Below are 13,264 nucleotides of genomic sequence, written 5' to 3'. Positions count from 1 at the left end.
GGTTTTGTACGTGATTACCGTTTCGTTTGATTTGCTCGATAATCTAATTACTATTCTAGCTGACATTGGTCTCAAAGGAGCTGACATGATCATATAGGCAAAATAGCAGTCCTCTGGCTACCATTAAAAAATGGTTCCCCCTACTCGAAACATTACTTACAATTCACAAATATAACTCACAAATATAACTCACAAATAACTCACAAATATAGAGCAGAGTTTCCCAATATCTTTGAAACAAAAGCTGAAACAACACCAGATCCAGAACCAACTTCAACAGTAATGGTTGGTCTGTGGAAGGAAACAATTTTTTGAATAAATTTAAATAATTTGTCCTTACATGACAAGGCAAACAAAGTGAGGAATGTCCTACCATGGGAAAGCAATGGAATAACTTGCATAGCAACCACAGCATAACATTAGTGTAATATTTCATACTCTTTGATTCCGCTTATCACATATATGTAAATTTGTGGGTGATTGTTTATAGTGCCTGGTTTGTTATAATATAATGTTAATTTGAACAACTCATTAGGGACTACAGATATGTTGTAGAGCGAGATGGATAACGTAACCATTAGTTATACTGTAGGCTTTTTTTATGTTGTAGTTATAACTTGAAGTAACTTACCTTACAGACTCCAAAAAGCTTTTCTCCTTTTCCAATGCGTCAAGCAATAAAAATGTATCTTCTGCGGGTTCATATACGTCTTTATAGTCAGAAACATGGGTATAATCGGGCGTGGGAATTTCCATCCTAACATAAAAAAAAAACAAATTAAAATACCCTGTTTTATGTAGTTAATTAAAGACACATTTCTTATACAACCCATGAACCCAACAGTAACCGAGAAAAAAACGAAATAAGAACAAAACTTTCTATTTCATTTCAATATTATTTTAAATGAAATGCAGCAGGGAAATTAGCAACATACGGTGAACTGTCTAGCCTTTGATCAAGAGTTTCCACTTTTCTTATTTCGTACACGTTTTAGAATATAATCTCCCCCTACTGGGATTCCCCTACCTAAAGTATAATAGACACACAAGAGAGCGTAGTTTAGAGGCAATAACAAGGTAAAACTCGCTGGCCCCAATAAAGTTTTCTTTAACATGAGATTTTTTATAAACTACAAAAAGATTAAAGTTAATGGGTTATATCTCTGGTTACATTATGTATATGTGCGCATTTTAGCCGTGCGCAACTTAACGTCTGCGAACTGCGATGCATATTTCGTTTTTTAAGACGCTAATTGATTAGGCAACAATTTATTTGTTATATATATTTAAAGTAATCTGCATCATAAAACAGGAAGATGCTAGATAGATATATTTAAGATAGGAAGTTTTCTCATTACGCCGCACAGTTTGATACATCCGTAATTCAACCGCTAAATATCGACAACTTGGGCATCAGGTAACCATAACCAGAGTCGGACTCTGACCATAACCGTTCTACTGTTAAAGAGTTACACCGGCCATTTATCTTTAGCAAAACTTTTAACGTATGTCAAAATATTTACCATATGCGGAGCGAAGAGCTGAAACAACATTTCTAAACTTACCGACTACGTAGCCGACGTCGGCCACCGCTCGCACGATCTGTGTGGGCAAACATCGCCTGCGCCGAACGGTTTCGTTTGGATATGTAGAAACGGGGACTGGATTTCTTACCGGGATGCAAGTGCGGAGCAGCTGTTCAAGATGAATGAACTTGCTTAATCCTCGCATGGCCGAAAACAATAGTCGGTGTTCATACACCTCGCGCCAGCTTACGAGTTGCCTATAGTTTGTTGCTTTGTGGGTGATTATTTTTTTGCAGGCCATGTATTCTTGACTGCCCAATCCATCGGCCACCGAACTGTGCGAGTGGTCTAGCTCTAGAGACACTGAATGCCACTCAGAGATTTCTTTTGACGACTAGCCATCTCTGAAAAGCGGCATACCACATTCTTCTAACATTCTTTCTCGATTTCTTTTTTTTCACAAATCATTTTTTCATATTTATCAAACGAGAGAATTTCAGTATGAGAGGAGGGAAGAAGTCCACGTGAAAAACTGAGATACGTATTACGTATATATATAAACTGGGAGAGCAGATAATTTGATTTAGTTGAAAATTCGCTTCAATACTTTTAAAAGTTTGGTTGTTCTCAGTTAAAATAAAAACATGGTAGATCATATCATTGAAGAGGCTGATAGATTATACAACAAAGGACAATACAGGGAGGTGTATGAATATCTGAAAAAACATAAAACTTCACAAAACTGCAACATACTGTCGAGGTTGGCTCAAGCTACCAGAGATTTTGCAGTCAAAGTAATTCACGAAAAAGAAAAAAGGAAAGAACTGATAGAGGAGGCGTTAAACTATGCTAAAGAAGCTTTAGGTCTTGATGAAAATAACTCTGAAGCTAATAAATGGTTTGCGATCACCACAAATGATATTGGAGACTATGATGGGATAAAAGCAAAAGCCTCAAACATGCTTATGGTTCGCAAACACCTACAACAAGCCTTAGCCATCAACCCAAACGATGCATTGGCGTTGCACCATCTTGGTTTGTGGTGTTTCGAATATGCTGATTTGGATCTGATGGCTCGGAAAATAGTAGCACAATACTTATCACCATCTCAATGGCCAACCTTTGTAGAAGCTCTTAATTACTTTAAACAAGCTGAAGAGACCAAACCCAAATTCTACAGCGTCAACCTGAAGATGCTGGCAAAAACCTATCAAAGTTTGAATGATCGTGTTAAAGCAAAGTTCTACTATCAAGAAACACTGAGCTACAATGTTATGAATGAGGAAGATAAAGAAGTTGTTAAATACTGCAAGGAGCAGTTGAAATCATACTGAACTATATTTTAATAGTTTACAATAATTAATATTCCACAATTATATTCTCTTGCACTTGTGGTTTATATGCATGATTTTACATAACTATTAGTCGTTTAGTATTGTTACCTGATAGATTGATGTATTATTTCTAGATCGTTTTTGTTGTATAACGGTTTTTTATGTCATTTCCTGAATCGTTCTGCTAAAGTGTGTTTTTATTATACGCACTTTTCATGTATACGGATTTTGTATATATTAAAATATAACAAACCTAAATAAACCAGACAAAAAACAATAAAGGGGGAATTGATTAGGCGAGTGTTTAACATTAAAGACACCTGCAAACAAGTGGCATGATTATTGATTTTAATAAAATAGTATACGTTGACTCGCGTTAATTAAGTTCGAAAGCGGAATATTTAGTCTGGGAAACCCCAGTATTAAGAATAATAGACACCGGAGTGCTTTCATGGACATCGTAAATTAGAACAATTAATACACATTGTTATCTTTTACCTGACAATTTAATAAAACGTGTTTATATATTAAGCAGATGTACGTTTTCTGAGAAAGTCATAAAATACTATCCGGCGAAAATCTAAAAAAGAGAGCGCGCGAAAACGACAACTGGTGGTATGTATGTAGCTTTGTGGGAACCCCCAGTATTAAGAATAATAGACACCGGAGTGCTTTCATGGACATCGTAAATTAGAACAATTAATACACATTGTTATCTTTTACCTGACAATTTAATAAAACGTGTTTATATATTAAGCAGATGTACGTTTTCTGAGAAAGTCATAAAATACTATCCGGCGAAAATCTAAAAAAGAGAGCGCGCGAAAACGACAACTGGTTGTATGTATGTAGCTTTGACATAATCAACGTGAATTGGATTGGTTCTACTGCCGTTAATTGTGAAGAATTTAGCTTAAATTTACCCAAGATGTCGACAACATTGTTTGGGATTATTCGGTCGTTAGCCTTAAGAACTACCTCCTTAGTCGCAACAAGGTCGCTGGCAAAACAAAAACGTGGCTTGGGTCGAAAATTTGCTTTAGCCGTGTCCGCAGCCAGTGCGTTTGCTTTTACAATTCATCAAAAACGTATTGAGATATTTGCAAAAGAGAATAAACAAAAGGACAAACATGTCATTGAAGAAGCAGATAAGTTGTATAACATGGGTGGGCAATACAGGGAGCTGTACGATTACTTGAAAAAGCAGAAAAACGTAAAAAACTGTAGCATTCTGTGGAGGTTGGCACGTGCTGCAAGAGATCTTGCTTTAAAAGGCGAAGATGTCACGGACAATGAAAAAAAAGAACTTATCTACGAGGCGTTTAACGCTTCCAAAGAAGCTCTGGATGTTGACGAAAGTGACTTTGCAGCTCATAAATGGTACGCTATAACCATTGGCGACGTTGGAGATTATGAAGGTACCAAAGTAAAGATCTCGAATGCATTTCTAATTCGTGACCACCTTGAACGTGCTACTGAACTGAACCCAAGTGATGCAACCACATTACATTGCCTCGGAATGTGGTGTTTTGCCTTTGCTGACATGCCATGGTGGCAACACAAAATGGCTGCGGTCATTTTTGGCACCCCACCTTCTTCCACCTATAAAGAAGCAGCTGACTACTTCATGCAAGCTGAAAGAGTGGACCCAAACTTCTACAGCGTCAACTTACTCATGCTTGGAAAAACTTACATAAAAATGAACGACCACAAGAGGGCCATGTTGTTCCTAGATCGGGTACTCCATTATCCAATATTGAACACTGAAGATGAAAACGCCAAAGTTGAGGCAGAAGTTTTGTTAAAATCCCTTCTTGGAAAGTGAAAGTAGTAACTTCTGTTTGCATTTGTTACAAATATATACTGAAGCACATTCTATTGACACTAACATGCTATACTTCTATTTGCAGTCAGTATTTAAACATTTATATATTCCAGTTAGTAGTTAATTATAAATTGTAGTTTTTGTTGTTCTATGTAAGCTAAATGTTTACTGGAAAGACTTTAGTTGACCCTTTTTTTGACCCAATGATCTATTGCTTGTGAAACTGTTGTATGATAAATCCCCATTGCTTGTATTGTTAATTTATCATACTGTTATTAGTGAAATAGATGGGAATTGTTTTGATCAAGGTGTGAATTATTTGTAATTTTGGTGGCAACAGGATAGTTACATATACCCATGCCAGTAATTGTTTGTTACTGATTAGTGCGTTGGTAATTGAAGTGGTGTATATGTGATTAGTGAGTGTAATTTACCGGTACTTAAACACAAATATATGTATTTATTACGCTTTACTGTTTGTAAATGTTTATAATTGTTGGGATGTGCAAATATGGTGTTCATGTTGGTGCAGTTTTTGTACATTTTTCAGTCGAAATAATGGAAATATAGACTGGAATGTATTGCATTTGATCCTGAAGTCAATTTTTCACATCATGCCTATTTATTCAAGCTTATAAAATTTGTTAAACATTGTTTTGCAGGTTTAATTGTTATAGTTCTCGTGAAAATGTCTAGGGCATTTAAATTAATTGTCTCGTCAGGCATTGCAGGCTGTGCTGTGTATGGTGTTAGTCAAAATAAACAACAGAAGTTTACATTTCCTCGCATACAAACGCTTGTCAATGCTGCTACAATATCAACTGCCCAGCATTTAAAATGGGATAGCAACTGGGACAAGAGAGAACCTATAAAACTCATTCCTCCATCTAAATTGAATGAAGTTGAAGTGAATTCGGAAGAATATATGGAGCTGTTGAAAGAGTATACACCAACTGCTACAAGGAGGTTGATATTCATAAGGCATGGTCAATATCACACAGAATACAAGGATGATGAATATAGGAAGTTGACAACATTGGGCCAAGAGCAAGCAGTTTACACAGGGATTCGACTCCGTGAAATTGGAATTGATTTTGATCGTTTTGTCGAGTCATCGATGACACGAGCAATCGAAACAAGTGAGTTGATCCGGATGCAATTGAACCAAGAAGATGTTGAAAGAACAGATTTACTCCGGGAGGGAAGTCCAATTTCTCCGGAGCCACCATTCCGCTACTGGAGGTCAGAAGTGAGCGTGCACACAGATCAACCACGTATTGAGGCAGGATTTAGGAAATATGTTCACAGAGCTGACATATCGCAGAAGAATGATTCTCATGAGGTTGTAGTCTGCCATGCAAATGTTATCCGGTACATTGTATGTAGAGCACTTCAGCTACCACCAGAGGCATGGCTGCGAATGTCGTTGAAACATGGAAGCATGACCTGTTTAACCGTATTTCCTGATGGTCATGTGACCCTGCAATGCTTGGGGGAAGCTGGGTATATTCCTCAAGATAAACTCTCAATTGAGTAATGTTGGAAACACAATAAACAATATTTGACCATGTATGATATATGCAGAAATGCAGTGAATTACAACCATCTCTTAATGCTCTATTCGTCTGCTGCAATTATAACCTGATTTAGTATTTTTTTTTTAAATTTGCACTTTTTTCCCTAACTTGAGGCTGAAGTTCTAAAAGTGAAACTTTAAAGTGATATTTATCTACATGCTGATACATTATCATGCCATAAAAACAATTAGAAATTTGCAGTATGTATCCTTATTGTTTATTTCTGTTTTCGTATAGCCACACCAACAGTATTTCACCCCAAATTTTAATTTTTAACCGGTTCATATTTTATGCTTGCCATTTTACTCATGAGCAGCATAAAACTTCATTAGTATTGTTTCATATTAGGTTTTATGCCAGTTTAAACCTATAAGTGCAATTACTACCGAAACGAAATTTACATTTGCTTTTATATTGCTATGTATACTTTATATAAGCAAGGCCAGATTTTGTGTATTTATTGTGAAAATGCCGAAAACCCCTAAAGTGACATAATATTTCTGTAACTAATCTTGAAAAAAAATGTTTTAAATACAAATTGCATTTGCACTATGTGTTTAACCTAGCACATACGTTTCCTCAAAAAACATTTTTTTCCATAATTTAAGGTTGATTTTATAATTAGCGCACCATGAGTAGGAAACAGACACCAAGTGAGTTCTTGAAACAAATCATTGGACGACCTGTTGTCGTCAAACTCAACTCTGGGGTTGATTACAGAGGTAAAACAGAGGTTTTTTAATTTTTAGGGATTGCTGTGGTAAAACAGCATTGGTGTATTTGTCAATTTAAAATAAATTTTGACCAAGGCAAAAAATTAAAAGCAGTCCAGCAGTGCGTGTATTAATTGGGACAGGATTTAAAGTTAAAAATAATTGTTAAATATTATTTTTTACATTATTTGTAGTTATTAACTAATATCAAGAATCTGAAATGGAAAAATTCGTTTTTTAAAACACCATAAAATAAGTTATAAGGATTGCAAAATTATTCAAATATTTACAATTTTCAGCATTTGTCTAAGTATACCATGTTGTAAATATTCGAACAACACAACTTACCAGTAATCTTTGTCTCAGGTGTTCTTGCGTGCTTGGATGGCTACATGAACATAGCTCTTGAACAAACAGAAGAATATGTGAATGGTCAGTTAAAGAACAAGTACGGAGATGCATTTATCAGAGGCAACAATGTGTTCTACATCAGCACACAGAAAAGAAAAGGTCTTGTGGGATGAAAAGCTACAAAAAACTGGTTAAATGCGCGATTTTTAGGCAACGAAGGACACTTTTTAGGTTGTTTTGAAACTAGTTTTTCAAACTGTTTGTTTTCTGAAAGAAACTGTCAAATTTTTTATGTTGCATTTTATTTAAATTCAATAATTTTGAACTTAATAGTCGCCAGTTAAAGTTGTACTCTAATGTTAAAGAAGAATCAAGCACGAGAATCAGCTAAAAACAATAGCATCATTGTTTACACTCTACAATAAAAATCAATCAAAAATCTAATGTACAAATAAACCAGTGAAATTGAATACAGCAGATTGTTAGAAATATTAAGAAATTATAACGAAGAACCAAAAATCTTAAAAAATCTGCATACAGTAAGTTAAGAAATAGGCTTCCCTTTCAATCGAAACCTTAGTTGGTCAATATAGTTATCCACGTGATCGGAAATATAGCTTATTTGAGAATCTTTGTCTACGCGCATAAGCACCAATACCATGTTTAGTGTGCTGACATGACCTAGGTTTTTCCCCCTAAATATGAAATATATTGGTTAAAAAAAGACCTTATAAGTATAATTTTAACAAGAATTAGAAAATTTTATTTAAATTAGGTTTAAGAAACTAGTGAAGTTGAAGCTACTAACGTCTAGATTAAGCCTTGTTTATTTTGTTACTGAAACTTCTGCCTTGCTATTGCTACTGTTTAATTAAAATAGGGCCATGTAAAATTTATATCATAATAAATAAAAAACTGTTCCATGATATATCCTTGAAAAATTAGTAGTAGCTAGAAGGTACTGTAAACATCCTTTATAGTGTTTAACACTCCATATACACCGTGAGTCAAGACATTTCAGTCGGCCCTGAAACCCAAGATCACTGGCGTTTAACCCTTGTATAGTACTAGTAGTGTAATATTAATAAAAAATTAGGAAGGTAGAAGCTATAGACATAACTGAACTACAGTAAAATTTGTATAGGTATAATGAATAATAAAAATACAAAGTAATTTTCCACAAACGCACCTTGTATGTTTCGCACACCAGTGTCAGCAGGTCAGTAATAGCAGAAGACTGAATATGATCAGTGTGAATCTATATAAATTTACATTTCTACAATAGGTGTATAAAAAGTTCACAAAATAATATGACACATCAATATACATTCCTACTTCAAGTCAGTAGAGACAAAAGCTCCAGTACAAGGTTGTTTAAATTAAAAATTGTGTATAAATTAACCTTGAAATATACTGTAATGTATAGTCACTAGTTACTACTAAATACGGGAAGCAAACATTATGCTTACTTTGGCCACTTTAACCTTAATATAAATCAGCGCCGTAGCACAGTTGGTTAGCACGCCTGTCTCTAACCCAGAGGTAATGGGTTCAAGGCTTGTCGATTCTACTATTGCGGCTGTATGTGTCCTTGAACAAGACACTTAACGGCAATTATTCCAACCCAGTGATTACTAATGGGTTATCCAAATCATTAGCCACACACACAAAAAAAGGAAAAATTCCCCAAAAAATAAACAAAGGTATATGAAACGAATACCTATGCTTAACAACTGTTGTTTTCCGGCCACAGGAGGATAAAGTAAGTTACATCTATAAAGCAGTAACCAAAATGCAATGTTCATCAGTAGAAAAAGCTTACCCCATTAATAGTTATCCAAGGCACCCAAGTAAGAGATGGGTTAAGAGCTGCAGTTGCAAGACCAGCTTTATGCATTAACATAGTTCCATTCACACTTGATGCACAAGCATTTATATTGGTCCAATTTAAACCACTCCTTGTAATACACTGTTGAAATAAACATAAAATGTTTTGTCATGCAAAAAAACAGGCGGTGTTTATTTATGATAAACATATATAAGTCTAATATGAGTTATATGGATCAAAGAAATATTATTCTTTCCCAATGTTAAATATTAAAGTAATAAATGTATTTTTAGTGTGACTCTTAGAATTTCAGACCCATTAACCTATAATACAAGTTGTATTATACAACAACCATCAACATTTCAAAGCATAATCATGGACGCACAATATAAAAAAAACTAAAAAATCCGACCAAAAAATAACGACCCACACAGTAATATACATGGTAACTCAAGCAGGAGGTGTATGAACGCACGTGTCATAACGACTGTCATTTTCCTGCCACACGCAGATGAAGCAAGTTCACTTATTTATTCATTCATCCCCATTCAAGTATAGGAACAATTTTATTACTTGTTCTGCAGCAGCCACAGGTTGCGGGGAACGCTCCATACATTGAATAACTGGAAGATATTTTGCTTCGTCATAATTTGTTTCGTTCAGTAAACAGTTCTGTAAAAGGAAACAGATATTTTCTATGGGAGGAAATATGCGTCATTTAAACACATCACCATAATAAGGTTCTTTCAGAAATCATGTGTAATGTAGGTACATTGATAACCAATTGACTAGTGTATTGCTGAGGTTGTTGTTTTAATATATAATAAATACTTGTAAAAGCAAGTATTGTTACACATATACTCCTCAAAATAGTAAAACCTACTTAACATAGTGTTCATTTCTCTCTGAATACGATAACAAAGATTAAAACAAACATAATATAAATTTGTAAAATAATATAAAAGGTCATATATAAATAAAAGTGGTGATAGCAAAATGACAGTATTTAATGAAACATAGAAACAGCATTAACCTCAATAATATTTCCCTCACATTCCTGAGGTCCATGCTGACAAGTGAAGTTGTATCCACTACCATGTCTGTTCATCTGAAAATATGTTGTTACTGTAAATAACCGATTCTTGTTACATTAATACATTCCATGTAAAAATTAGCAATATTAGCATGAAAACAAGCATACCATTTAAACTAAAACGCAGATTTTCATTATTTAAAAATAATAAAACTAAGAATCCTTAAACTTCTTAACTAATTAATTTATTCTTGGTAATTTATTTAGACATTTTGTTTACTGCAAGATTGATAAATCTTCATTATTACTGCTTTTGCATCACTAAAAATAAATTAATTACATACTGTTGCTTTTCCGTATGGAACCATCATGATTTTCATTACACCAGTTGTTCTTAGTTTAACCCATGTTGGAAACAGCATATTGGTAATGAATCGTATTGAGTCTGGGCACAAACATTCAAAGTAGACTCCAACAACAACAGGATCAGCTTCTGTGGCATAGCTGGGATACAAACGATCGGAACATGCAGGGAGCACCTGGTATAATTAATTTATTTGATAATTTGAATAAAACATTTTCACTCTTAAATATAATGAAAATGTTAAAGGAAAAAATGAAGTCTTGATATTAACAACAAAAAAGTACAACAACTACAGACGTGATATGTAAATTTTATACACTTGTTTGGCTCACAAATATATTTGTAACCTTGTGGATGATTGCTTTTATGTGTATGTCTGACAATATAGACAACCAATTAATAGCCAATGGGTTGGAGCAACGGGTGTTGGATGTGTCTTGTACAAAAAAAGATATCCTTACAATGATAGCTGCAACCCGGTCTGCAGAGTATGGCAGTGCCTGATGAGATCTCGCGCGTGCAAGATGGTTATTTTTCGCGTGCGCGCGTGCTATCATTAAAAATCTGCGTGCAAAGCATGTACATTTTCAAGCCACGTTAGGAAATCTTACTTAATTTAAAACATATTTTTTTCTTTGTTTAATTATTTGGCATGCATGGAAAAAATTGTGGCGTGCATCACCAGAAGTCTGTAAAAAATCGCGCTCTGCAGTCTGGGCTGCAACAAGCCTTGAACCATTAATTTTGGGAATAGGGGCATACGTGCTAACCACTATGCCACACTGATGGGCAACAATACATACTTAAATAATATAGGACAGCACTTACCCCACACTGAGATGCAATAGCTTCTGTATCACACCAATATGCAGGGGCAATATCACAACACAATGCACTTCCACAGAAGAAAAACAAAATTAAATATTTTATTTCCATTTTTAGTCCTAATGCAGATGCTTTAATGTTTTGAAATGATATGTTTTAAACACGACAATATCCGTATATATTTTTACACATAAATTGTTAAGTTTTTAGAAGTATTTTACCATTGCAATTTTGACATTGGGCTACTGGTTTACACCTCCAATATGGTTGTTAATGTTAAGTGTTTATTAAAGAAAACTAAGAGCCAAATATGCATTTAATAAACTAAATTAAATTAAAATATAAACAGGACTACTACACGTGTAAAAATTGTTATTCGGCCAGCTTTTACTGATCTTCAGAATGACAAGAAGCGAACCGCGTTAACAGGAAACGTAACGAAAGGGCTATACAGATATATGCGTAACAAAACAAACAACTGTTAACGCACACAGAAAACGTTTTTAAAACGAAATAATGTTACTTTAGATTTTTGGTCTCATTCTACATGACGAAACATCAAAACAAACGCTTATAGACCACCATTATTCTTTGAATCAAATACTTTTAATGCTCTCCGGTCGTTTTTCTTCGGGGAAATAACCGCGACATAAAATCCCGTTCTAATAATATTGGGTACGTTAAATATGTAATTAAAGTTTTAATCATAATTAAAACGGTGTTCTGACGTACCATTTGCTCCAGATAATCATTGAAGTAAGATGTAAAGAGCGTCATATCATAAAAACATCTTGTTATTTTCCTATACGTAAACTGAGGCGTTAACTTCTGACGTCTCATTTGCACAAGATATTCACGGAAATGAGATGTAAAGAGCGTCATATCTTAAAAATATCTTATCATTTTCTTACGTAAACTGAGGTGTTAATTTCTGACGTCTCTCGCGGTGGGTAACTCAAAACACGGGGGTCTTATTACCAACTTATGCTTTAGCTTTATGCATCTCGTGTCCCTTTACGGAAAAACACACGAAAACACGCGCTCATGTTAACATCATCAGGTCTCCAACCCGTATCGTCTGGTTATCGAGAACTAAGCACCATCATAAAGCGTTACTAAACCAATAGTTTAAGTCTCCGAACATGCGTATAGTACGCGACCTAAACCTTTATAGCCCTTACAGACATTTAATACATATACTGTATTGTATCTTAGTAGTCTGTACGGAAATATGGCAAAGGGAATTGGGAAATTATTGCAGCAACAATAAATGGTCGTAACAACGAGCAATCTCGTGGAGCAATTTAATGCGGTTTATTTACTGCTGTGCCAACCTAACCGCAACGTTAGTGCAGGGGACTACATTTTGTCAGCACGGCGTCACTATTTTGCTTCCTCGCGATTTGCACATGATTAATCACGGGACTATAGTAAGCATAGCTGACTCACCAGTGTTTGCGAAGCAATCATACACCTTATTGTTTACTGCTTGTTGTGTTCTGTAGTGATTTAAGGTATAGTAGGGGAGGGGAAGATAGCACACTTTTTCATTTTGTTTTATCGTCCCATTTGGCAGTAAACATAGAAAATTTAAAAAATTATAAAATCGTATCCTCAGGACTTCCATAGATCGTAGTTAATTGTTTAAAACAAGATCAGGATATTTGAAACTTATGTGGCAAAGGTGTCCCACCTACCCCTCCTCCATATCTACCAAAAGCACAGCTGTCTAGTTTTAGGTCGCACACTAATTTCCACTCATGGCCTACGCGTATCGAAAACCTTTCCTGTGAGCTCCTTTTTACCGGAAAAGACTTATATTATGTTCTTTCGGTCTCGGTAACGCTTTCGATATTTAATAATGTAACAGGAAATACTAAAACCTACA

At 34.9% G+C, this 13,264-nt stretch overlaps 5 protein-coding genes and 1 pseudogene across 7 annotated transcripts in view; 4 read left to right on the top strand and 2 right to left on the bottom strand.

The window, feature by feature from the left end:
* The window catches only part of LOC100181953 (hemK methyltransferase family member 2-like), a 7,422-nt gene extending 5,647 nt beyond the window's left edge, over window positions 1-1,775 (bottom strand). Inside the window, exons 1-3 of one of the 2 annotated variants that reach the window (XM_009864124.3) lie at window positions 1,566-1,775; window positions 632-757; window positions 205-291 (exon numbers count right to left, since the gene is read on the bottom strand). In XM_009864124.3, coding sequence (XP_009862426.1) covers window positions 205-291; window positions 632-757; window positions 1,566-1,618 — 266 coding nt within the window. In that variant the 5' untranslated portion in view covers window positions 1,619-1,775. Of the gene's footprint in view, window positions 1-204; window positions 292-631; window positions 758-935; window positions 1,043-1,565 lie in introns of those variants that run through there. The other variant, XM_009864125.3, reaches the window with a different exon arrangement.
* A 214-nt stretch (window positions 1,776-1,989) lies between these two features.
* Window positions 1,990-3,230, top strand: LOC100185935 (annotated as a pseudogene). Its single transcript, XR_717752.3, has one exon. The product of XR_717752.3 is annotated as a regulator of microtubule dynamics protein 1 pseudogene (transcript).
* A 330-nt stretch (window positions 3,231-3,560) lies between these two features.
* LOC100183569 (regulator of microtubule dynamics protein 1) lies at window positions 3,561-5,347 on the top strand. The gene has a single exon (XM_026835242.1). It carries the CDS (start codon window positions 3,789-3,791, stop codon window positions 4,683-4,685), a length of 897 nt encoding a protein of 298 aa, XP_026691043.1. The 5' UTR covers window positions 3,561-3,788; the 3' UTR covers window positions 4,686-5,347.
* A 60-nt stretch (window positions 5,348-5,407) lies between these two features.
* On the top strand, window positions 5,408-6,870 carry LOC100179628 (serine/threonine-protein phosphatase PGAM5, mitochondrial; the record flags this gene model as incomplete). Its single annotated transcript, XM_002120540.4, is given in 1 exon segment — window positions 5,408-6,870. A coding segment is annotated over 1 exon segment (815 nt), but the record flags the coding sequence as incomplete, so codon positions are not given.
* LOC100181225 (U6 snRNA-associated Sm-like protein LSm6) lies at window positions 6,846-7,796 on the top strand. Its single transcript, XM_002120614.5, has 2 exons — window positions 6,846-6,984; window positions 7,342-7,796. The coding sequence occupies exons 1-2, from the start codon at window positions 6,894-6,896 to the stop codon at window positions 7,497-7,499; spliced, it is 249 nt and encodes an 82-aa protein (XP_002120650.1). The 5' UTR covers window positions 6,846-6,893; the 3' UTR covers window positions 7,500-7,796.
* Window positions 7,619-11,656, bottom strand: LOC100177287 (gamma-interferon-inducible lysosomal thiol reductase). Its single transcript, XM_002120753.5, has 7 exons — window positions 11,380-11,656; window positions 10,532-10,726; window positions 10,188-10,262; window positions 9,728-9,826; window positions 9,149-9,295; window positions 8,516-8,584; window positions 7,619-8,021 (listed from the first exon to the last, which is right to left on the bottom strand). The coding sequence occupies exons 1-7, from the start codon at window positions 11,485-11,487 to the stop codon at window positions 7,920-7,922; spliced, it is 795 nt and encodes a 264-aa protein (XP_002120789.1). The 5' UTR covers window positions 11,488-11,656; the 3' UTR covers window positions 7,619-7,919.
* Between the last annotated feature and the right edge of the window lie 1,608 nt (window positions 11,657-13,264).

The sequence above is a fragment of the Ciona intestinalis genome, chromosome 1 (genome assembly GCF_000224145.3).
Source record: "Ciona intestinalis chromosome 1, KH, whole genome shotgun sequence".
NCBI lineage: Eukaryota > Metazoa > Chordata > Ascidiacea > Phlebobranchia > Cionidae > Ciona > Ciona intestinalis.
Note: the sequence above shows the minus strand (reverse complement) of the source record. Positions and strands in the feature narration are given on the sequence as shown.